Here is a 23244-nt window from a genome sequence, read left to right as displayed (position 1 = left end):
TCACTTTCTCAAGGCCCAAAGAGTTCTAGAGTGATCGAATGGGCAATTTGAAAAACCAAATGCACAGATTGGTAGCAACTGGAAGTTATTGTCTTATAGCTGTTTGATGACCAACTTGGTTCTAAATCCAATTCCTAGTGGTCAGGTATCCACATAGCAGTGGTTGGTATTTAGGCACCTAAAGAAGCAGGTAGGCGCCTAGTGGGATTTTGTAAATCACATTCAGTGTCTAATCTGCATCTTTAGGTACCTGACTACTTTAAAAAATCTGGACCTAACTGTCCTCTTATTAGCCATCTCAGCTGAGATGGAGTATTGAATGGGCTATGTAGTCTGAACTCCCCTCTCATCCTTCGGGACATTGGCTTGTTGCTGACAGTTGTTGTCATGCTTCTGTCACAGTGCTGAGTAAGGTTTTCTTCCACCTACACCAGCAATTAAACCACTTTCAGCGCCACATCAGGGGGCCACGCAGGCCAATTTCTAGCGTCGATGGGTAGGGCCCTACCAAATTCATGGTCCATTTTGGCTAATTTCAGGGTCATAGGATTTTTTAAATCATAAATTTCATAATTTCAGATATTTAAATCTGACATTTCACGCTGTTGTAACTGGGGGGGGGGTCCTAACCCAACTCTGAAGGCAGCAGCGCATAAAGGTGGCATGGTATGGTATTGCTGTCTGGCTACTGGTGGGGCGCCGCCTTTAGAGCTGAGCACCTGGCCAGCAGCCACCGTTCTCTGGCCACCCAGCTCTGAAGGCAGTGCAGTAGGAAGGGTGGCAACACTCCGACCCCCCCACAATAACCGTGCAACGACCTCCCCCACAATCCTTTTTTCGGCCTGGACCCCAGTTTGAGAAATGCTGGTCTCCCCCATGAAATCTGGTCTTTTGTATGCTTTTACCCTATACGATACAGATTTCATGGAGGAGACTAGATTTCGTGGTCCATGACGCATTTTTCACAGCCGTGAATTTGATAGGGCCCTATTGATGGGCATTGAAGGTGGTTCCTCCCTGCCTGTGTTGAGGCACACTGGGGGGGAACTCACCTTGTCATGACCCAAGCTGTACCTGTTCTGTGGATAAAGTCTGTTGTCCTGGAACCTTTAACCTGTACAAAAACTGCTTTTTTGTAAATAAGAATTTCTGTCCCTATTTTGCCCATTCTAGGGGGAACACCTGGGTGTGATGGAAGCTACGGAATCCTTCTTTGCCATGACCAAGCTGTTCCAGTCCAATGATGTAAGTCCTATACTTACACATTTTGTGTGTACATTTGTCTAGCAGGATATGATGCTGGTGAGAGCCTCACATTCATCCCTGAGCTATCTCTTTTTGTTACATGCTGCTCTCCCCTGGGTAGATCCACTTGATCCATGCCCCCCACATGCACATGATTATTATGAAGTGCATCTGTTTCTAGTTACTGACATCTTAGTAGTGCCTCATTTTTCCCTGTTGCTCGTTGGTGACTTAGTGCTTGTCTACATGAAGACTTTGTGCGCGGCAAGATGGGGTGTGAATCTAGAGCACCTTAGCTTGCCACGTACTGCCCTGTGGATCCTGCTGCTGCACATTAAAAGTTCCATAGTGTGCTTTGACTTCCGTAAAGTCTGTGTGTAGAGAATTGCTTCTTTGGGAGATTCCTACAGGGGGCGAGAACCTGAACAAAGGTTCTGAAGCTGAATATCAAGGTAGATAGCACTTCAGCTAATGCTAATACAACCTACAGACAAATATATTGAAGGGAAAAGGTGACTCCATTTCCTGGCTGGGAACCTTCCCATTCAAAAATAAAAGGCAAATGAACTTTTTAATGGCTAGTGCTATCACATAAAGTATTCAGAGAGTCACCAAGTGCAAATGGCTTTCTTGACCATCCCTTCATTCCCAGCTCTTCCAAATGTGTGCTTTCTGCGTAACCAAACCATCTGAATGAGAGACTCTCATCAGGCTTCACCATCCATCTGGGCTCTTCCATTTTAACTGCCTTTATTATTTAACATTTATACTGTGGGAGTCCCTGAAAGTTATGTCCAGTTTGGGCCCCCTTGTGCTAAGCACTGTACTAATATGTAATAGATGATGGTCTGCCTTGCTGTGTGCCCCATGATAAAGTGACCTTCCTCCCTGTTGAGGTAGCTCAGCCCATAGCAGTACCTGAAGGAGGCAAAGAACTAGCACCACACCAGTAGCTTACTAGAAAGGGTGCTGCAGTTCTGAACAGTCCTGCAGCAAACACGCTGTTGGTGACTCCCTACAGGGTATAATGAGCAGCAGAGTACCCAGTATTTCCAGTCACGTGTTCAAAAATCATGAGTTGGGCCTCAAAATCCTGAAATTGGCTTAAAAATCTGATGATTTTTTTAAAAAAAAGTCTGGTTCTTGTTATTGGCCTTCCTGTTTCTGAGCCTTGAGAGTTCCCTCAGGTCACACTTTCAAGCTTTTCTCTGTAACCACGAGCACCACAAAGAACAAAATTTCCATTGATGTCAACGGGGGCAGGATTTCACCCTTCCTTTTATTTTTATTTTTTAAATGAAAGCTGAGATTCTCACAATCGCTTGGCTCCAGGAGCTGGGATTTAAAGGGAAATGACAAATATCATCAGATTTTCAATAAAATCATGAGAGTTGGCAACTCTCTCTGCCCTGCCAGGGTTGGCGTGCTGCCAGCTAATGCTCATGTTGCCTGTTTTACCTGCCAGCCGACTCTTCGCAGGATGTGTTACCTGACCATCAAAGAGATGTCCTCCATCTCTGAGGATGTCATCATTGTGACCAGTAGGTGAGTCCTCGCTGAGGTGCCCCCTTCCTTTCACCGCTATTTGCATGTTCCTTCCAACAAGTCTTCTCTAGCCATCTAGAGATAGCTATGATCCCTGAAGGGAGGTATGAAGCTGAGGAAATGCTCTTGTTTAAAGGGGGCCATTGAAATATAGGCACTGAAATCCTAACAATATATGTGAACTGACAGTGCAGCAAATGCCATATGCCAGGCCCTTGTGTATTTGGTTTGTCTCTCTGGGTTCCCATGCTGTGCCCACACCGTGGTATCTGACCACCTTCTTTTGTAAAGGGCTATTTTTTAACTCTTGCTTTTCTGTCTGAGCCCTTCGACGTTTCTCAGGGTCTTGAAGTGTTCTCTGGGGGATACGTTGCCAAATAGGTAGGTAGGGATTTGGCCATATGACTTCTATTGTTCCAACCTCATTGGGCGCTGCTTAACGTACCCCATGACTTGGGCCCAAGCCTTGTCTGACACATCATCTCTGGACCACTGATTTCCCAATGGGAAGTCCTGACCTAAAAGGAAGCTGCTGCAGTGGGAGACAGTAATGACAGAGTTGATGGGAATTGCAAAGGTACATCCCCCATGCAGCATTTAGAAATCAGCCCGCACGTATAGGGACTGTCAGTCCCCTCCCCCACATGTAGTTTTGCACCAAACACAGCCTGTTGCCTTGGGCAAGGGCAGGATGTTCAGGAAAGGAGTCCAGATGCTTCGTTACTCTAGCCTTTAACTCTAAGTAGCTGCATTGGTGTTTTGGTCTCTTGAGGTGATCTGAATGGCATAAGGGCTCCTGTCATTCCTCTTGTGACCAAACTTTCCCTACCAGAGCAGGACTAGGCTGAAGGCAGCATTGTCGTATCCTCTTACCCTCCTATTGTGGATTTTGGCTGTGAAATCCAGTGCCCATGTGTTGGTATGTGCAACGCTGCATGTGTGCTTTTTATAGCACTAGTGGGTAAATTACGCAATACTAAAAAACTTCCTTCACGTTTATACAGTTTAACCAAAGATATGACTGGGAAGGACGACAATTACCGAGGCCCTGCTGTGAGAGCACTCTGCCAAATCACTGATGTAAGTGCCAGCTGCCACTCAGGCGACTGCGTGTTGCTGGGCCCTTATCTTCTTGGTCCTGAATGCCTGGCCCTCCTAACTCTGCCCTTGCATCCTATATCTGGCCTTGCTTTTCCTTTTTCTTCCCCTCTCTCTGTCCCCCTTGCAGTCTTGTCAGCTTTCCTTGTAACTCCTCAAAGGAGTTGGTTCTTATTTTCCCTCTCTGCAGAGTACTATGCTGCAGGCCATTGAGCGCTACATGAAGCAGGCGATTGTGGACAAGGTGCCCAGTGTGTCCAGCTCTGCCCTGGTGTCGTCATTGGTACGTATGCACCTACAGGGATTTGTGTGAGGGCCATTTAAACCAGGAAACAAATTTCTGTGTTGGGAGCTGAGCAGCACGTTCTCCAGTGTCTAGTATTTTCACATGTTAAAATATGAGCCATCTTTTCAGTATAGAAATTTTTTCTTTAAATATGAAGTACGATTGATTAGGACACACTTGACAACACTGAGTCATAGCCCCTGTGGGCCTGCATTGGTCCATTTGGGAAATAGGCATAATAGGAGGAGGAAGCTTACAGGGCCTACTCATGCTGCACTAGCTTTTTGACCCATGTTCCTTTGTAATGCTCACATCTCCCATGGATAGCATTTACCCTGAATGTCAGTCTGCAGAATTTGGTCTCAGATTTAAAACTGGACTTGGATCAGAACCCGATGAGACATAGCATTTGTGCAGGAACAGCCTGGCAGCCAGGAAATCTCCCATTTGTGGTCACTCTGGCAGGAAGCTTACATGGTGCTTTGTGGAGGTGTCATGACATCAGACACAGCACCTCTCCTCCATTGTGGTGTGTATATTTCTTCCTCTCATTAATGAGAGCTGTGAGACTGGAGCCAGGGGAAAGCAGAAATCCCTGGTGATTTGTGTTTCTGTAAAGTAGATTTGAAATTGCTTAACTGAGACAATATTGGAATTAGGTGGCAAACTCTTCTGAGCAGGGACTGAGGCTTTATGTGCGGGGGTGAGGGGCATGTTGGTCACCCAGCACAGTGGGGCTTCAATCCTGATTGGGGCCTCAGGGAATTACTGGAATATAAATACATCATTATCAAGATTCTCCCTTTGTCCTCCGTGTGCTAATGTCGATGAATAGTGCTCACAACACCCCTTCAAGGTAGGACTGTATCATTGTCTCTCCAGAACCCAAGCTGGCGAAGATGGGGGTTGTTGCTGTTTTTGTGATTTGCTGATTCAAATTAGTTTATCCTGGACCTTGATGGACTCTTTTCTTGTGCGTTATTCTGTGCCCACAGCATCTGCTGAAGACCAGCTTCGACGTGGTAAAACGTTGGGTGAATGAAGCTCAGGAAGCAGCTTCCAGTGACAATATCATGGTGCAGGTAAGAAACCCTAGGGTGCATGCAGCAGATCAGGGGTTTTGGTATTCTCCAAGCTCAGTTGTACATCTCTGGGCCATAGATGAGTAAATGCATAAATAACATAGCATGTGGTTTGTGAATCCCTTTCTTTTCTCCTTTGCTAATATGCGCAGTATCATGCCCTCGGCTTACTCTACCACGTGCGTAAGAATGACCGTCTGGCAGTCAACAAGATGCTCAGCAAGTTCATGCGTCATGGCCTGAAGTCGCCCTTTGCCTACTGTATGATGATCCGAGTGGCCAGCAAATTGCTGGAGGAAGAGGCGGGAAGGTGAGGAAGTTGTGTTGCCATATTGGAAGACTTAAAAAATGGGATCTGAGGAATCTCCTCTTACAGGCTTGTCCTGTTATCTGGTTTTGTTTAAACCTTTAAGAAATAACATATAACATGATGCAACCCCTTTCCTTTTATTAATAGTTAAAACATAGTACAGAAAAGGGAGTGGGAGGTGATTCCCTGTCACTTTTATTTTGTAACTGGACAATCTGTGTCTAATCCAGGTGTTTGGTGATCTGACACTTTGCTTCCATGTTTATGCTATCCCCTTGTGTATGGTTCTCACACTTCATTGAAATCTTTCATTTGATTTTCCATATCATATTGTAATTAAGTGGCTAGTGTGTATGTATCATTGCCCTCTGCTGGATAGCACCAGAACTGCACTATTGATTGTCATGAGCCCTATATGTCTAACAGCTAATGGAAATTCCCCTTTAGTTCATCAGGGAGGGGTCTATGCTTTTGGAGTAGGAGGGTCTCAGTTCTATCCTTGCAATGCAAATTAGTGCAGCACAGTGACAACTACAGAGCCTTAGCTGAACACAGACTGATTACAGTCATATTTCTTTTTCATAAAATGCAACTTCTAGTAGCTCCGAGAGCCATTCCTTCTCTGCCAGCCCATTCTGTCCTCCCAGTGCTTAAGGCTCTTTTTAATTTCTTGACTTTGTCTCCTAGCCATGACAGCCCCTTGTTTGATTTCATTGAGAACTGCTTAAGAAACAAACACGAGATGGTGGTCTATGAAGCTGCTTCTGCCATTGTTAACTTGCCTAGCTGCAATGCCAAGGAGCTGGCACCTGCCGTGTCTGGTAATTCTAGTGCTATTTAAGGGTGTAACTGGGGGATTGTGGGCCTATGACAATTGCATTTGCTGGCTACTCTGTGATGTAAGGCCTTTATCAGTACTCAAGCTTGTTGAGATGTCATTATTGCCTATATATATCTTTGCTGATGTTAGAAAGTGTTTGCCTGCTGCATTCAGTGTGGATTGTTCTAGGGTCTGTGTCTCTACAATGCAGGCTCATTGTAATTAGCAACAACAACAAAAATCCTTTTACCTTGTGACATGCCAGCAGCTCTGTGAGAGACCTGGATTCTGAAGCAACCTGGGAGCTCTAGCTTCCCAGCCCCATGGAGTTCAGATGCTCACTGAGATGGTGCATTTGGGCTCTGGGGAAGGTGTGTGTAGGAGATCTGCATCTGCAATAACCGTGTTCTTTGTTGGCCAACAACACATGGAATAGAATGGGATTTAAATTGTAACAAGAAAAAATGGGTTTAAGTAGCAGTTGAAATAAAGGTTCAATGGGAAGATCGACTAGGGAATGGAGATAGAAATTTCCGAATCATGGCTTGATGAACACCTTTTAGTGATGTTAAGGAATGGAGGGAGACGGACTAGCTCAGTGATTTTCAATTTCAAATGGAAACATGATCCCCTTTGGAAATCTTAGACATGGTCAGTGGATCACATGTAGAAAACCACTGTTCTATGGTAATGACAACCTTTCGCAGACCCCTTAGGTGTTGCCTGTGGGCCCCCAAGTGTCTGCGGCCCATACGTTGAAAACCACTGGACTAGCTAACCTTCCATAGGTCCCTATGTTTCTGAGAGAGTAAATCCAGGGAGCTTCCAATTATTTCCTGCTCACTGTTGCTCTAACAGTGAATCAGAATCTTTTTGTGCGGGGTGTGGGGCACTCCTGGTTCATCGATTTCTCAATGTCTACATTTGATGCTGTTTCAGTGTTACAGTTGTTCTGCAGCTCCCCGAAAGCAGCTCTTAGATATGCAGCTGTCCGCACCCTCAACAAGGTAAGATTCAGTGTTCTAGGAGTTTGAATATCTTTCACCTCCCCTGGATGGTGAGGTCCAGACCCCTCCCCCTGCCCAGGTCCAGGGTCCAAAGAAGAAAAAGGGGGCCAGGCTATGTAAAGATTGGATTTCTATCATTCTTACTCTCCACCCTTCCTGTCCCACACACAGTTCCCAAGTATTTAGAAATCAGGAAACCAGAGTTTCTATTTCGTTGCTTTCTGTGCAAAATAAAAACATCCAGGAACACATCAGACAAGAAAAACAAATCACACTGACTAGTGGTCTCTAGTGACAGCGAATCTCAGGTGTTGTGCAGTACTGCATTTCCCTCAACGCCTCCAAGTCTCTCCTTAGGATGAAGCAGCTCCTTGTTAAGCGACTGGGACCAAATCCTTACACTCCTCCTCACCCTGTCCTCATAGCAACTTTTGTTCTAGTGCAAGGGCTGGAGCAGCCTTTCATAGCCTTTACTTTGCTCCCTTCAATTCCAAAGGGAAGAGCTACAGAGTCTGTGTAGTGGCTGGTCTGAGCCTGGCTCCAAAGACTGTACAGAGCTGAGGTCCCTGGAGAACTGAAGTTCAGAGCCCCTGCAGGGACTTCTGGCTTCCTGTGTGGCAATGGATAGAGCCTGAGCCTTAATAAATGGAGAGCAGGAAAATGGACACACAGCATTTAAAGGCCATGCTACCAGTGTCTGTCTTTCAGCAGGGTGGCATATTTCTTTGGGAGAACAGAGCTGATAACTTTGCCCTCAGGTGAGTTACTGATCTGGGATGGCTTCTTAGAACCTGTTATATTTGGTTTGGTAGACAGGCTTGAGTGCTGTATAGGGTCTGTATAGCATTTGGTTCTGTCAGCTGGGCCCTTTCCATGTAGTCAGTTAATTCCATTGTTTCTCCTCACTAGGTTGCCATGAAGCACCCATCTGCTGTGACTGCCTGTAACCTGGACCTGGAGAACCTCGTGACCGATTCCAACCGCAGCATCGCTACGCTGGCTATCACCACGCTGCTGAAAACAGGCAGTGAGAGCAGCATTGACCGGCTCATGAAGCAGATCTCCTCCTTCATGTCAGAAATCTCAGATGAGTTCAAGGTATGGAAGGTGTCCCACAGTGAGAATTGTACTGGGCCTTTGTCTTTCTCTGTGTACGCTTGCCTTCTGAAATCTGGGTCAGGTTATACCACTCTTTCACTTCCAGAGACTGGACTTCAGATCTGCTGGAGACTTGAGTGCAAGGGGATGATGGTATTGACCTATCCCCAAAGTATCCCACAGTCTCTGTAACTTGCTGCCATTAGTAGGCTCTGTTCTGGAGACTACCCATAGTAATTAAATCCCTATTCCAATGGGCCCTATTACCAGCCTTCTCCAGGGACTAACTAGTGCATGGAGAGAGGAGTCCCCTCTCATCCCTGTGGCTGCTTCTCCAGTGCATGCTACCCATCTTGTAGATGAAGAGAGAGCTATGGTCTCCTGGGCTTCTCAGTCCAGCTTAAAATTCATGTGGAGGGGAGAAAAAAACAAATTGAAATAAGACAGAATTCTCCTTGTTAAATGCACTGTTTCTAAACCTGGTCAGGTTGTGGTGGTGCAGGCTATCAGTGCCTTGTGTCAGAAGTACCCACGTAAGCATGCAGTCCTCATGAATTTCCTCTTCACTATGCTCCGGGAAGAGGTAAGGCTACTGGCCAGCTACTTTGTGTTATTATTTATTTGTATTGCAGTAGCACCTAGAGGCCCCCTTCAGAATGAGGCCCTGTCGTATTCAGTGCCATATGGCAAGTGCTATGTAGCAGGTGAAAAGCTTGCAATCCCAATGTAAGCATGGTTAGTAGAAATGGCCAGCTTGATATGTGACAATTGTCTGCAAAGTGACATCAAAAACTATTTATCAATGTTTCCATGATCTGATTTGAAGCATGAGTGGGATTCTGCTGCTGGGCTTTATTAACTTTCAGAGCAAATGCATGTAACAGGAGATCCACTGGCATTACATGTCTGCATAACATTGAACCAGCTTCTGTTGTTGCCCATTTTATTTTGACATTACATTCTAAGAAGCCTTGTCTTGTGTCAAAAATCCATTATCAGATGACCTAAAACTATTTTAGTTCTGCTCCCCCTGCTGTTGCAATGAGGGATCATACCTGAAGCCATTCTCTGTGTGCCTTCAGATACAGAATTTCATAAAGGCACTGTTAGAGATTTTCTGAAACCCTTTCTAAATAATCTCCTATAGCACTCAGGACTCCACATATGCCTGCTACCCAGCTGGCATTAACACTGTCAGTTATGATGATCATGTTCTGCCTATTAAAACTTCCCATTTTGGATCATACCAAGACCTCTTATCTTGTACTTTGAAAATAGAATATTCCATTTGTGCAGATTGTGCCTGGGTGGCTGGTATAATTTTGAAATATGGTTTCAAAGTTCAGACCACTCAATTTTATGGCTCTTTCATCCAATGTAGCTCCTAATATATTCAGAGCACCCACAATTATGCATGTAAATTATAAGAGGACATCACTCTGTTTAATCCCCTGTTGTTCAGAATGAACGTAAGTAACATCTAAAGGTAATCTTATGTGTATTTAGTAGCTAGTTGCAGGGTATGCCAGGGGAGATACTGATCTTTCATCTCCCCCCCCCAATGTATTGTATTTGATTGGCCCTGCAGTGGTTGATTTGATACCTAATGTATTGCCTTTGTGATTCATACTTGGTTGTCTGGTGTGGGAAGAGGGATTATTTTTCCCCCCATATGGTTGTTTTATGTAATGTTTCTAGCAGCAGAGTGGCTCAAAATGGGACTTTTCTTAAAAGGGATGTAAACCCTTCAGCTGCAGCCCCTTCTTTAAGGCTTGCTTTTTTAATTGGAGTGTTTGTAATTGTTTTCTAATTGGAGTGAGCTGCACAGAGACCTTGAATATTAGCAGCTCCTAAGTAAGCACAGAAGTAACTCCAAAGTCCCATTGAAAAACTAAGGGCTGTGATGTGCTTCCAATTCTCATCATGTTTATAAGAGCTGGACCCAGTATGGTTCTGGCAGTGCAATTTTTTTGAGGTGCAGTACACACGTGGAAGTAGCTGGAAGTGGCCCAGTGCACTGAGCAGACCTAACAGAGTGGGGCAGTGTTGCTACCCAGTTCCTTTCAAACACAGCAGTCGCGGATGTCTCTGTCTAACTAAATCCTTCCCTGGCTGGTTAACATTCCCAGTTAGAACTTCTGGCCTCCTTTGAATTTTCTCACTGGCCTTTGCTGCATAGGGCGGTTTTGAGTACAAGCGAGCCATTGTGGACTGCATCATCAGCATCATTGAGGAAAACTCTGAGAGCAAAGAGACTGGCCTGTCTCACCTGTGCGAGTTCATTGAGGACTGCGAGTTCACTGTCCTGGCCACCCGTATCCTCCACCTGCTGGGGCAGGAAGGGCCCAAGACCAATAACCCTTCAAAATACATTCGCTTCATCTACAACAGGGTCGTCTTGGAGCATGAGGAGGTCCGTGCAGGTAAGGTGCAGGCGTAGAAAGATACATGTCCTTCAAGGTTGAGTAAATTTCTGTGACTGAACTTCAAGTAAATTTCTGTGACTGAACTTCAAGTCTCAGTGGGCTAATCCACTTGCTTTTTACCTTCTGTGGAATGAGTTCAAATACAGTTTGGCACTTGGCTTAGTCCCTAACAACCCTTTGTCCATAGTAAGAAAACTCCAACATCCCTTAGCAGGAGTGCTGGTCTCCATGTAGAAGAATACACAGTGGGCAGGTTTTGATGTTTTGGTTGAGATGGGTGGAGGAAGATTTGCCAGCACTTTGCTGCACTATGCCTGGCTCTGTGTTCTACATAAGAATGGCCACAGTGGGTCAGAGCAATGGTCTATCTAGCCCAGTATCCTGTGTTACAACAGTGGCTGGTGCCAGATGCTTCAGCGGGAGTGAATAGAACAGGGCAGTTTATCGAGTGATCCGTCCCAGTCCCAGCTTCTAGTAGTTAGGGGCTTAGGGACACCCAAAGCATGGGGTTGCATCCCTGAACATCTTGGTTAGTAACCATTGATAGACCTATCCTCCATGAACTTATCTAATTCTTTTTTTAACCCTGTTATACTTTTGGCTTATACAACATTCCCTGGCAACAGGTTGTTTGTGCACTGTGTGAAAAACTACTTCCTTATGTTTGTTAAAACTGCTGCCTATTACTTTCATTGGGTGACTACCAGTTATTGTTACATGAAGGGGTAAATAACACTTCCCCATTCACTTTCTCCACATCATTCATGATTTTATAGACCTCTATCATGTCCCTCCTCAGTCAACTCTTTTGCAAGCTGAACAGTCTTAGTCTTTTTAATCTCTCCTCACAGAGTCATTTTTGTTGCCCTTCTCTATACTTTTTCTAATTCTAATGCATCTTTTTTGAGATGGATAGACCAGAACTGCATGCAGTATTCAAGGTGTGGGTATAGCATGGATTTATATAGTGGCATTATGGTATTTTCTCTCTTATGAGCCATTAGGAAAGGGATAGATAATAACATTAGCTTTTTTTATTGCTGCTGCACACTGAGCAGATGTTTTCAGAGAACTATCCATGATGACTCCGAGATCTTTCCTGAGTGATAACAGCTAATTTAGATCCCATAATTTTGTATGTATAGTTGGTATTATGATTTCCAATGTGCATTACTTTGCATTTATCACCATTGCATTTCATCTGCCATTTTGTTGCCCTCACCCAGTTTTGTGAGATCCCTTTGTAACTCTTCACAGTCTGCTTTGGACTTAACTATCTTGAGTAATTTGTATCGTCTGATTGTTTTGGAAGGCTTCCTGCTTCTGATTAACTTAAAAAAAAAATTTGCTGTTCGTTTTGTCTTTTGTCTGTAAAACTGTTGCATTAAAGTGAGATCACAAAACAGAGGGAACTTCCAGTTGCTAACTTTGCCAGCTGATCCTGTTTTCCTTGCTGTTGCTACAGGTGCAGTAAGTGCGCTGGCTAAATTTGGAGCCCAGAATGAGGATGTGTTACCCAGCATCTTAGTGTTATTGAAAAGGTGAGCTACATAGTCTGCGCTCTGTCCCAGCAGACATTTCAGAGATTCTGCCAAAGAATTTAAATGTTTGGACAAACCTGGGATTTTCTTGACATATTGGAGCTCCTGACCCACTTGAGAGAACGTAATCAGACTTGTGGACTGGCACAGTATTTTGGGTGCAGAGTCCTAGAGCCACTATCGGGTATATAGAACACTGCCTCCCATGGCAGGTTCTAATATTGCTGTTGCATTCAGTGCCACAAAATTAATCTGAGAAGCCCAGAATGGCTGTCGGAAGGAGGTGAACTATTTATTTATTTATTGCCGTATTAGTATGATCACCAGTGCCACAACTAACTCTATTCTACAGTGCATATTTTCAGTTTCTTTAGGCCACCACCAAGGTAGATCAGTCCTCTGCATACATTCACAGTGCTCACAGCTGGGTGTTGGCTTGCCTTCAGGTGCGTGATGGATGATGATAATGAAGTGAGAGACAGAGCCACGTTCTACCTAAATGTCCTGGAGCAGAAGCAGAAAGCTCTCAATGCTGGCTACATCCTGAATGGTAATGTGGAGGCTTTTCAGAATAAAGCTGCATGTTTTTTACCCAAGGTCCCTAGGGAACAGACTGGTTCCAGGGAGCTTGAACATCCTTCAGACTGTCATAAATCTGTCAATTGTCCAGTAATTGCATGAATGGTAAGGGCAGGTAAAGACATTTGGTAGGTTACCTCTTGATGTGAAGGACACATGCATTTCAGCTATCCTTTCCAAATCTGCTCGTATGAATGCCGTAGGGTGGCTGACTTCTCAGGCTGTAGTGCAGTGATGGCTGTGCATCAGAGACCCAGATTCAGGCCCTGAGGAATGTGGTTACAATAGAATTGCCAAAAGCATTCCAGATGTTTGTAGTGTACAGGTTTGCTCTGGGGATGATAATCATTTGCATAAATGTCCTCATAGTATTTTCAGAAATACTGGATTCAGTGTGTCCAGTGCATGAACACTGGGTACGTATGCTTTCTACAGCACTAGCCAATTAAGAAGAGCAGAGATAGAGATTTTAGTTGGACTCTGACTCAATGGCTCACAGAGTTGGTGTTTGCTTTAACTTCAGTGATTTCCCTTCTTTCCTCAGGCTTGACAGTATCTATTCCTGGCCTGGAGAGGGCACTGCAGCAGTATACCCTGGAACCCTCTGAGAAACCCTTTGACCTGAAATCTGTTCCTTTGGCAACTGCTCTCATCACAGAACAAAGAACAGGTACCCACGGAATAACAGGGGGCGGTCCTCTCCAGTATTAAAGCTGATTGCTTCCAACATCCCCTCAGGAGATGGACTGGATGGGACCTCATGGGCGTCTTTCTCTCCAGCTTGTGTGATGCTATGAATTGTTAAGATCCATCTTGTTTGAATTTTGGGGTGTTTATTTTCTGTAAAGTCCATGCTGTAAATTCAGTTGCTCCCAGATTAGGATTCTGTTGTAATCCTCCTGCTAATAATAGTAATTGCTCATAATCCTCACTGAAGCTACTGTTGTTCCAAAGCTATTTTGGAAGTGAAGGTTAGGACTTTGAGTACAATAGGATGCATTACTTGGGGGTGAGACTAATGGAGTCTGTAGCAAGACAAAAAATGGGCTTCCTTCATATTCTATAGGAGTCCCAATCAAGATGTTTTCTGCATGTGAGCTTGTGATCTTCTCAATTCATTTCTCTATCCTGTTTTGCTTCTGTCCCTGCAGAAAGTATTCCTATCACTGTGGTCAAACAGCCAGAGAAAGTGGCAGCAACAAGGCAAGAAATATTCCAAGGTAAGCAGAATGTGGGACATCTCTCATTAACCTTGTGTAGGGGGAAGAGATGCGGACGTAGCGGTCATGTGATTTGTTGAGCCTGCCTAAATCCTGTAGTCTTTCACCATCTGAGTTGACCCTCATGAAAGGGAAATAGACCGTTGTGCTTCAAGCAACTTCTAACGAGTGGTGTTATGGTTAGGGGATCTTCTCCTGAGGGCAGGTTATCTCACATGTGCCCACAGCAGTTTTTCTTGCATATCTGCTGACGTTTCTGATACTAGCCACTGATAGGATATGGGACTAGATGCGCCACTACGCTTAACCAATATGGCAATTCCTATGCCCCTCATCTGGAGGGGATTCCAAACTTGAAGGGCCAAGAATACTTCTGATTTTGCAGGTTATAAATGCAGCAGGAATGGTGAATGTGTGCACTCAAAAACCGATCAATACCAGGCCTGGGAGATTGGCTGATCTAAGCCCCTAATTCCTGTATGTGTGTGGTGTTTTGCTTTCTTTCATGTTCCCCCTGCTCATGCACACCTTGGGACCAGGTTTGGGGCCCTTCACTGCTCCTGTCAGAGTGGTCACATTCACCCTGAATCTATACCTTTGCACAGTATTGGATCAGTGATTTTATTACAGAGATGAGCAGGAGTTAATTGAGCTTTGAAATCTCTCTAAGTTCTGGGCACTTTCACTCGTATGATATTTGGGATCCAGCTCTACCTTCAGGGCATGCTCGTGTCTGGCTTCTACTTAGGTGAATGGGTGGCATGTCCAAAGAAATAATTTGGTGCTAGATTTTAATGCCCTAATTAATATATTTAGTTGCTGGTAGCTCTTTGCTAAAACACTTTCAGGTGACTTAATAGGTGCTTCTTAGAGCCTCTGAATGAGACCTGCTATCTGACACCTGGGAGTTCGGAAAAAGAAAAGTTTCTTTCTGTTAACTCTGTTTTAGAGCAACTGGCAGCTATCCCAGAGTTCAAAGGGCTGGGCCCGCTCTTCAAGTCCTCTCCAGAGCCTGTGGCTCTTACAGAATCTGAGACTGAGTACGTGATCCGTTGCACCAAGCATACATTTGTCAACCACATGGTGTTCCAGGTGTGTAGGATGCTGCTACAGGGTTGTGAAAATAATCTCCTAATTGTTAATTACCCACTGGGCTGTTTCTTCCCAGTGGTGTGTCTTGTTTAGTTCATAATATGTAGCAGAGGTAAATGGTATTGAGACCGCTTCTTCCATACTCTGGGCCCAAGTAATCTGAATTTAACCTAAGCATGTATGCATATTGTATATCTAAACCAGGGGTGGGCAAACTTTTTGGCCCAAGGGCCACATTGGGATACAAAACTGTATGGAGGGCAGGGTAGGGAAGGCTGTGCCTCCCCAAACAGCCTGGCCCCTGCCCCCTATCCAGCCCCCCGCCTCCCCCCCCCCCCGCTCCTTGTCCCCTGACCGCCCCCTTCCGGGACTACCGCCTGGGACCCCCTTCATGTAACCTCCCCCCATTCCCTGTCCTCTGCCCCATCCAACTGCTCCCTGTCCCCTGACTGCTCCCCGGGATCCCCTGCCCCTTACCCACCCCTTTACCATGCTGCTCAGAGCAGCATGTCTGGCAGCTGCGCCGCCCAGCTGGAGCTAGAAATGCTGCCGCTCTGCGCTGCAGGAGCACACAGCCCTGCTGCCCACGCGGCGGCGTGGCTGCAGGGGAGGGGTGAGGGGTAAGCCTCCCCGGCAGGGAGTTCAGGAGTTGGGCAGGACGGTCCCGCGGGTCAGATGTGGCCCGTGGGCCATAGTTTGCCCACCTCTGATCTAAAGCGTGTACGCAGTCACTAGGTGGTGCTGTTCTCATTCATAGTGTGTATGTGGACTGTGGAGGGCTACTTTGTTTATGGGGTGGGAGGGAAATGTTCCTCAACCAGAGGCCTCAGAGTCAGGGTCAAGAAAGGGTGGAGCTTCCTTAATTTGACAGTGTGAAAAGGTTACAACAGAAAGACAGGTCAAGAGGAGAGAGGACTTATACTCATTTAAGCCATGAATAATATATATACTCGGTCTGTATTGCTTGGCTATGCCCTAGGCATGTTCCTGCTATGTCTGAGGCATTCTTTATGATGCATGTGCAACTTTTCACCTGGGCATCTGAGACTCCAAGTGGCCCAGGGCATGTGGAGTTTTGCAGCTAGTTAGTTTATGAAGAGTATGAATATTTTATGCTTACCTAACTCCTTTTACAGAGGCTCTCGAAATTCTTTACAGAGACACATGCATTATCTACATCCATTTTACACCCACGTAAACACACAGAGAGGTGAAGTGACTTGCCTGAGGTCACATAATGAGTCAGTGGCAGAGCCTAAATAGAAGCCAGGTGTCCTGATTTCCCCCTCCTCTGCTCTAGCCATTAGAAGGGCTACCTCCAGCTCAGCTCTGAAATACTGCACTTGTAATAAATTTTGAGGAAGGAAAATGTAGGCTATATATATGTCAATCTAACCTTCCTTATGGTGAAGATCTTAGAATACTTTCCCTGGGGAAGTGATGGAAAGCTGTCTTTCTGGAGACATTTAAAATTGCCCTGCACAAAGCACTAAGATACAATACTGTACTGAAAGAGACGAACTACCCTCTGATTCCTCTCAGGCAGAAGGCTAAGATCGAGCCACTAGGCCAGTGTGTTTTTATTTTAAATTTCTTTTCCTATTAAATGTTTACAGAGGTTTCTGCATCCATTGGGGGTTTTTAACTTTTCAGCTGAATAAGTAGAAATGCCAGCTTCTCTACGTGGTACATGTCTAAATAAACCTTCACAGGAAGGTCCTTTGACTTCACAAGTCAACATCCAGTAGAACAGAGTTTGTATTTAGGTAGCAGATATTGCAAAAGGCGGTCAGTGTTAAAATTCATACTGAGCAAGTCCTCTGCCTGAATCACTATCTCCTATTATGTCCATCATTAATGGCTTCAAGCTGTTGCTTCCCTTTCTTTCCCTGTGTAGTTTGATTGTACAAATACACTGAATGATCAGATCCTGGAGAACGTCACGGTACAGATGGAGCCGACAGAGGGGTATGAGGTCATTGGCTACATACCTGCCAAAAGCCTATTGTATAACCAGCCTGGTATCTGCTACACGCTTGTGGTGCTGCCTGAAGAGGACCCCACAGCAGGTAAGCAGCTTGTCCTCGTAGATTGCCATTCCCCTTAAATAACCCATACTGTGTTCCCCACACCCTCTGCCCCATGTACAAGCCATTTACTATAGCTGGTAAGTGAGCACACCATCCAACAGCACTGAGTACTGTTTCTTTTCACCACTCTGTGCGATACAGCCTTTCAAGGCTCCCCTCCTGGAAGAATTCTTCCCACTTCTTCTCCTAGGTTAACTTGCTTCAGAGCATTTCAGAGTGAGGCTGTGCACAGCCCTTTGTCTCCCTTCTTCTCAGACACTAGGAAGACTGCTTGGCGTGAACGTAACAATTAATGTGATGCTGGCTACTGACGAGGTCTGTGGGAGCTACATTTGGAGGGTCCCACACTAACAGAGCCTAAATTCCTTCCTTGCCTAATCTAATTTCTTAAAAGTAGTTGTCTTTCCCCTGCAGCATAGGCCTGGGACACCCGTTGCACTGGAAATGCCCTTACCACTACCCTTAATGGATATTATGACTGAAAGATGAGATTGCTCAGGCAACTTCTAAAGAAAGGAAGGATGGTCTGGTGGTGAGGGCACTAGCCTGGGACTCAGAAGACTGGGATTTAGTTCCCTGCTCTGCCACAGATATCACTTAGTGTCTCTGTGCTTTAGTTCTCCATGTGTGAAACTGGGATAATAATACTGCTCTATCTCCCTGGGATGTTATAAGATGTTTGTAGTGCACTCAGACACTATGGGAACGGGGGCCACATAGGTACCTACAGTAGGTAGATAGAAGTTGGAATGCCTTCTAGAATGGGTACGGCTGAGTCTCCAGCTCACTTATGCCCTCACCAATCAGAAAGTGAAATGGCCTCTCTCCACGCTTCAGTCTCATTTGGTTTTCTTTGTAGTAACACAACTGATGACTGCTATACCTCTTTTTTTGTTCACTGGGTAGTTTGTTTCATCTGGGATGGTTCATCACTACCTGTCTTAATTTGTAAAGAAGTATTAATCAGCTGTTGTGTTGCAATGCAGAGGTGACAGCATTTCAGTGGTAGTTGAAGTGACTCCTAGATAAAATATCTTGAGTATCTCACAGGGGCAGTGAGGCTTATTTAATGAGCATTCCTAAAGTTATTTGAGATCCTCCCATGAAGAATAATACAACTTAATCTAAGGATCTCAGTGTTTTACAAACAATTCTCTCAGCCCACTGTATCTATAATCATTTACTAAATCTAAATAGATAAAATGTATACATTTCACATTTGGGAAACTGAAGCACAAAGAGGGGAAGTTCTTCACAGCAACTCAGGTTCACACAGCAACCAAGTTCACACAGCAACTCAGTGGCAGAACTGAGGATAGAACCCAGGACTCTTCCGGTCCCCTATTTTGAACACTGCACCACGCTCCCGCCCATGAAGAGAAATGCATGTCAGATGGTAACGTGAGCCTTTCCTTTGCCACCCCGCTCCCCAGTGGCCTGTACATTCAGCTGCATGATGAAATTCACCGTCAAGGATTGTGACCTAAACACTGGCGAAGCTGACGATGAAGGCTATGAGGATGAGTACGTGGTAAGGATCTGACACCTGGAGCTTCAGTAGGTCCAGGGGCTTTTGTTTCCCTTGAATTTTCTGTGCACCAATAGCCTGTTCCTCTGAAATGTAATCTGGCCACAGAAGCTTTGGGCACTTCCTGTAAAGAGGGGTGTGGGGTTCCTCCCATGGAGAGATGGAAGTTCCTTGTCATGAGTTTCCCCAGTCTCTGCAGCTGCTCTTCTGATTGTTGGGACCAAGACACAAATTTAATGAAGCTCTGAGTTTCATAAGCTGTAAAATCTTAGCATGGACAGGTGGTTTACTCTACCTAACCTGGAGTACCTTCCTATGAGTACTCTTCATGCACATACATGGATACACTGGACATCTGTCTTCATAGAGGCTGTGGTGTCTCCCTCAGGTTGGGTTGCCCTAGGTTAGCATGCTGTGTCACGTGTCAGGAATGAAGGGTGTTGTCAAAGCTGTGTGGAATAGCTGGCATGGTTCCTACTCATGCCTTGGGCAGCATGGGCAGCCCTCCTGTGAACTAGAACTCTCTGTTGGAGGGTAAATAAAGCTCCTTCTGTTCTTGAACAAGTGCTTTTGACTTTAAAAATAACCTGTCAATGCTCAGAACAGGACAGTGGGCTCCACCAACACAGTAGCTGCTTTAATGAATGGAGGCTGTTAGGCCAGCTCTTGCACTGAATGCGTTGCACTTCATAGGCCAGAGTCTGACTCTGGTACCAGGAAAATTCCATTGCTGGCTCTTGAGCCTGGAAGGGAACCTTGGTTCCTTCGTTTTGGCAGTGAGACAAGGGCTGTATTAGGGTTCTGTGTAAGGGCTTCTGTCTGAGCCACTGCTATATCCAGACAGCTTTTGAGCACAAAACCAATCTTTGTGCCGAGGTCTCTGTTGCTCATTGGGAGCTAAAAGTTTTCTTGAGCTTAGCCAACAGATTTGGTCGCTTCACACAGGGTGACTTTGTTTGCCTTTTGGAGTAGAAGATGTGATGTGTCTGAACCTTAACCTGTTCTGTTGGCTCCTGTATTTCCCTGCCCCTTCCTCACCAGACACTGTTGAGTATCTGATTGTAGCAACTACTGGGCAGTAAGTCAGCATGAGCTGTAGTGAGAGCTGGTGGAGCTTTGTCCAAGCAGAGGGAACAGAGAGGATTTTCCAAAGGACGCTGCGCAGCTAGACCCTACTCTGTGCCAGGTTATACGAGACACTCATCCCTCTCTGCTACGGCACTTGAGCAATTTTAAATAGCAACCAGAGTCCATCCATTAATTAAACTAGAATTATGAGGGGATCTTGATCATACCCCTGCAGAGGAGTGTTTCCAGGTGTATATGCACTGGAGAGATGGGCTTATCTGATGAGGCAAGTTCAACCTCCCATAAATGTGGCCACACCAACAGCTCAGCTCACCTAACGTTCAGTGGTGGATTGTATCAGATATGATACTTCCTGAGAAGGTCTCAAATGCAGGCATGTACCCTTCTCCATTATGGACTCTGCGGTCAGTTCTTCTTGGACATGAGGTTCTCACTGTGCGTTACTGATCTCAGAAATGATGAGCTGGGATGCAAAATATAGAGAAGTATTCCAGAAATGTAAACCTTGCATTAGTCCAAGCACCTGCCTCTATTTGGTTAAATTTTATTTGTGTGTGGTCCCTTCTTTTGGATCTTTCTCAAACATTTTGATCTTTGGCAGGTTGAGAGCTGTGCTTGGAATGGGAAGTCCCATCATAAAACCATGGGCATGGAAGAGCTGAAAGCTCTTCCAACTCCAATACCCAATCAAAACAGATTGTACCAAAATATCATTGCTCAAATAAATCAGAAGGGAGACAGGAAGCTAATTTCTGAGAAAATCCGTGATCAAAAGTAAATGTCACAGTCTTTACTTGATTGCAATGAGCCAAGTCTATAGCTTTCCCCCAACAAGAACTATCTTATTTCTGTCAAACTTTCTTTCTCTATCAGCTTGAAGACATTGAGGTAACGGTAGCTGATCACATCCAGAGGGTTCTGAAGCCAAACTTTGGAGCAGCCTGGGACGAGGTGGGTGATGACTTTGAAAAGGAAGAGACCTTCACTTTATCCACCATTAAAACATTGGAAGGTAAGGAAGTCTCTGAGCCCCACAGAACTCCTAGCATTTCCCTGCTTGCAAGAGGCAGTCTGAACTCTGGCCTTTTAGAGTATGTCTGCACTGCAGCAGGGAGATGTGATTCCCAGCACAGGTAGACAGACTCCGCACTAGCTCAGCTCAAGTTAGCATGCTAAAACTAGCAGCGTGGATGTTGCAGCACTGGTGGTGGCTTCGGCTAGCTGCCCAAGTCCAGGCCCCCCTACCCCCCTGGGTCTGAGCTTGAGAGGCTAGCCTAAGCCATGGCCACTGCTGCAACATCCATACTGCTATTTTTGCGCACTAGCTTGAGCTGAGCTAGCCAAAGTCAGGCTGCCTATGCAGAAATCACACCTCCCAGCTGCAATATAGATATACCCTTAGAGCTGTGGCTCCCTTTGGTCTGCTGGAGGCTCCTTTGGGCGTCTAGTTCTACACCCTGAAATTGGAGTCGTAGTTCAGGTCTAAGGTCCAATACAGACCTCTTTCTGAGTAAGATTGTGATGGGCCAAATTCATCTCTGGTGTAGGTTCATAGAATTGGATGTGTCCTGTTGTGCACAGTATTGGCCTTTCATGACAAAAAGCTGCTTTTAATTTCAAAAGAAACCATGTTGGTTTGGTCATTGTTGTGATGGAAACACATCCTACATTCTGAGTATCCTGAGCCTTTGGGGACTGGGAATGGCGTATGAGGAAGGAAGGGAGCACCTCACACTGGTCTTGAGCAACACCCTTTTCAAGAAGCTGGAACATGGTTCAGCCTTAACTCTAGCCGTCCTTGCACAGGAGGAGTTAGGCTGCACCTTAGGGCCCAGAAGTAGGAAGGAGGAGTAAACCATAGATGTAATATGAAGCTGAGGAGGAGGGATCCTGAAATGACCTCTCTTGTTCTCATCCTCACACTCAGTTTATTAATTTTAAAGACTCTATCTGGGCCTCTTCCAAAGCCCATTGAAGTCTGTTGGGGTGACAGCTTCTGGGGGTACTTTTATATTGGGCCTTCATCATGCAGTTTTGTGTTGCTCCCTTTAATCGTCACTGCCTGATGGGGATTAATCCTTAATTTGCTGTCTATTGTCTCTTTGGCTATTTCTGTGCTGTCTTCCCTGTCACCTCATGCACGGAATACCCTCCCTGAACTGGTACTCAAAGCTACAACGCTCTCTTATTTTAAATCCCTCCTGAAGACCCATGTCTCCTGCAAGGCCTGAAAGAAGCTCATTGTCTCCTCCTTCATTTTATCCACTTTTATCTCCTCAAATAATTTCTACCACTGCTGTGCACTGTCCTTGCTGAGTTACTGTGCAGTCATCTTGATGCTGTCCATATCCTCCTTCCTGCTCACCTTTGTTACCCATGCACCCTTGCTGTGTCATGTACAAAATTATTATTTATGATTTGTATTGCATTAGTATCCAAAGATCTCTCTCAAGATCAGGGCCCCACTGAGCTGGGCCCTGTACTAACACATATGGAGGCTCTCTCTGCTGTGAAGAGCTACTTTCTAAGCCCCTTCGGGCAGAGACCACATCTCTTCTCTGTATTGGGAGTAGGGCCTTGCTATACCTTTGGACACTGTTAAAATAGTGATGTTAAATAAACCCATGAAACTGACGCTCTGTTGTTTCTTTTAACAGAGGCAGTCAGTAATATTGTTAAGTTCCTGGGGATGCAGCCGTGTGAGCGATCGGATAAAGTGCCAGACAACAAGAACTCTCACACATTGTACCTGGCAGGTAAGCTGTTGGGATTCTCCTTTGGGATCTCTGCCCCACCTTATGTGGCACTCTTGGCGACCCCGGGGATACACAGGGATTTGTCTGTTTTGAGACTGAACAGTAGTGTTCAGGATGTTAGCCCAGCTAGTACACAGCCTATCGCCCAGTTGCTACAGCCTCATATAACACTCATTGACCTGTTCTGTTGTGCTCCTCATCCCTTCAAATTCAGGCAGCTGATAATGTTGGGATCAGAAGAATTACTTGGGGATAGGGATTGGGGACAAGCCCAATCCCTTGGGATGGTTTGAATTGAGTTCAGAACTGCCCTGCATGATCTTCAGGAAGCTGTTACCCCCATCTTTGTGGGAGTCCCTGGATTTCCAGAATGAGGTGAACTGAGGTATCCTATGGGAGATGCAAGGAGGACTTGAGCAATAAATTGAATGT

General features: G+C 45.4%; 1 protein-coding gene across 2 annotated transcripts in view; it reads left to right on the top strand.

Annotated features, from left to right (window-relative positions):
* COPG1 (COPI coat complex subunit gamma 1) overlaps nt 1-23244 on the top strand; it is a 30208-nt gene that overhangs the window by 5401 nt on the left and 1563 nt on the right. Inside the window, exons 4-23 of one of the 2 annotated variants that reach the window (XM_073351401.1) lie at nt 1174-1245; nt 2711-2790; nt 3795-3870; nt 4079-4171; nt 5170-5256; nt 5409-5566; nt 6254-6387; nt 7326-7393; nt 8303-8491; nt 8979-9074; nt 10671-10914; nt 12383-12458; nt 12905-13008; nt 13582-13707; nt 14189-14257; nt 15207-15349; nt 17247-17418; nt 18873-18970; nt 20930-21068; nt 22714-22812. In XM_073351401.1, the coding sequence (XP_073207502.1) occupies nt 1174-1245; nt 2711-2790; nt 3795-3870; nt 4079-4171; nt 5170-5256; nt 5409-5566; nt 6254-6387; nt 7326-7393; nt 8303-8491; nt 8979-9074; nt 10671-10914; nt 12383-12458; nt 12905-13008; nt 13582-13707; nt 14189-14257; nt 15207-15349; nt 17247-17418; nt 18873-18970; nt 20930-21068; nt 22714-22812 (2323 nt within the window). The remainder of the gene's footprint in view (nt 1-1173; nt 1246-2710; nt 2791-3794; nt 3871-4078; nt 4172-5169; nt 5257-5408; nt 5567-6253; nt 6388-7325; nt 7394-8302; nt 8492-8978; nt 9075-10670; nt 10915-12382; nt 12459-12904; nt 13009-13581; nt 13708-14188; nt 14258-15206; nt 15350-17246; nt 17419-18872; nt 18971-20929; nt 21069-22713; nt 22813-23244) is intronic. The other variant, XM_073351402.1, reaches the window with a different exon arrangement.

This window comes from Lepidochelys kempii, chromosome 7, assembly GCF_965140265.1.
Source record: "Lepidochelys kempii isolate rLepKem1 chromosome 7, rLepKem1.hap2, whole genome shotgun sequence".
NCBI lineage: Eukaryota > Metazoa > Chordata > Testudines > Cheloniidae > Lepidochelys > Lepidochelys kempii.
The sequence above is the reverse complement of the archived record's forward strand: the minus strand, read 5'-3'. Positions and strand labels throughout refer to the sequence as shown.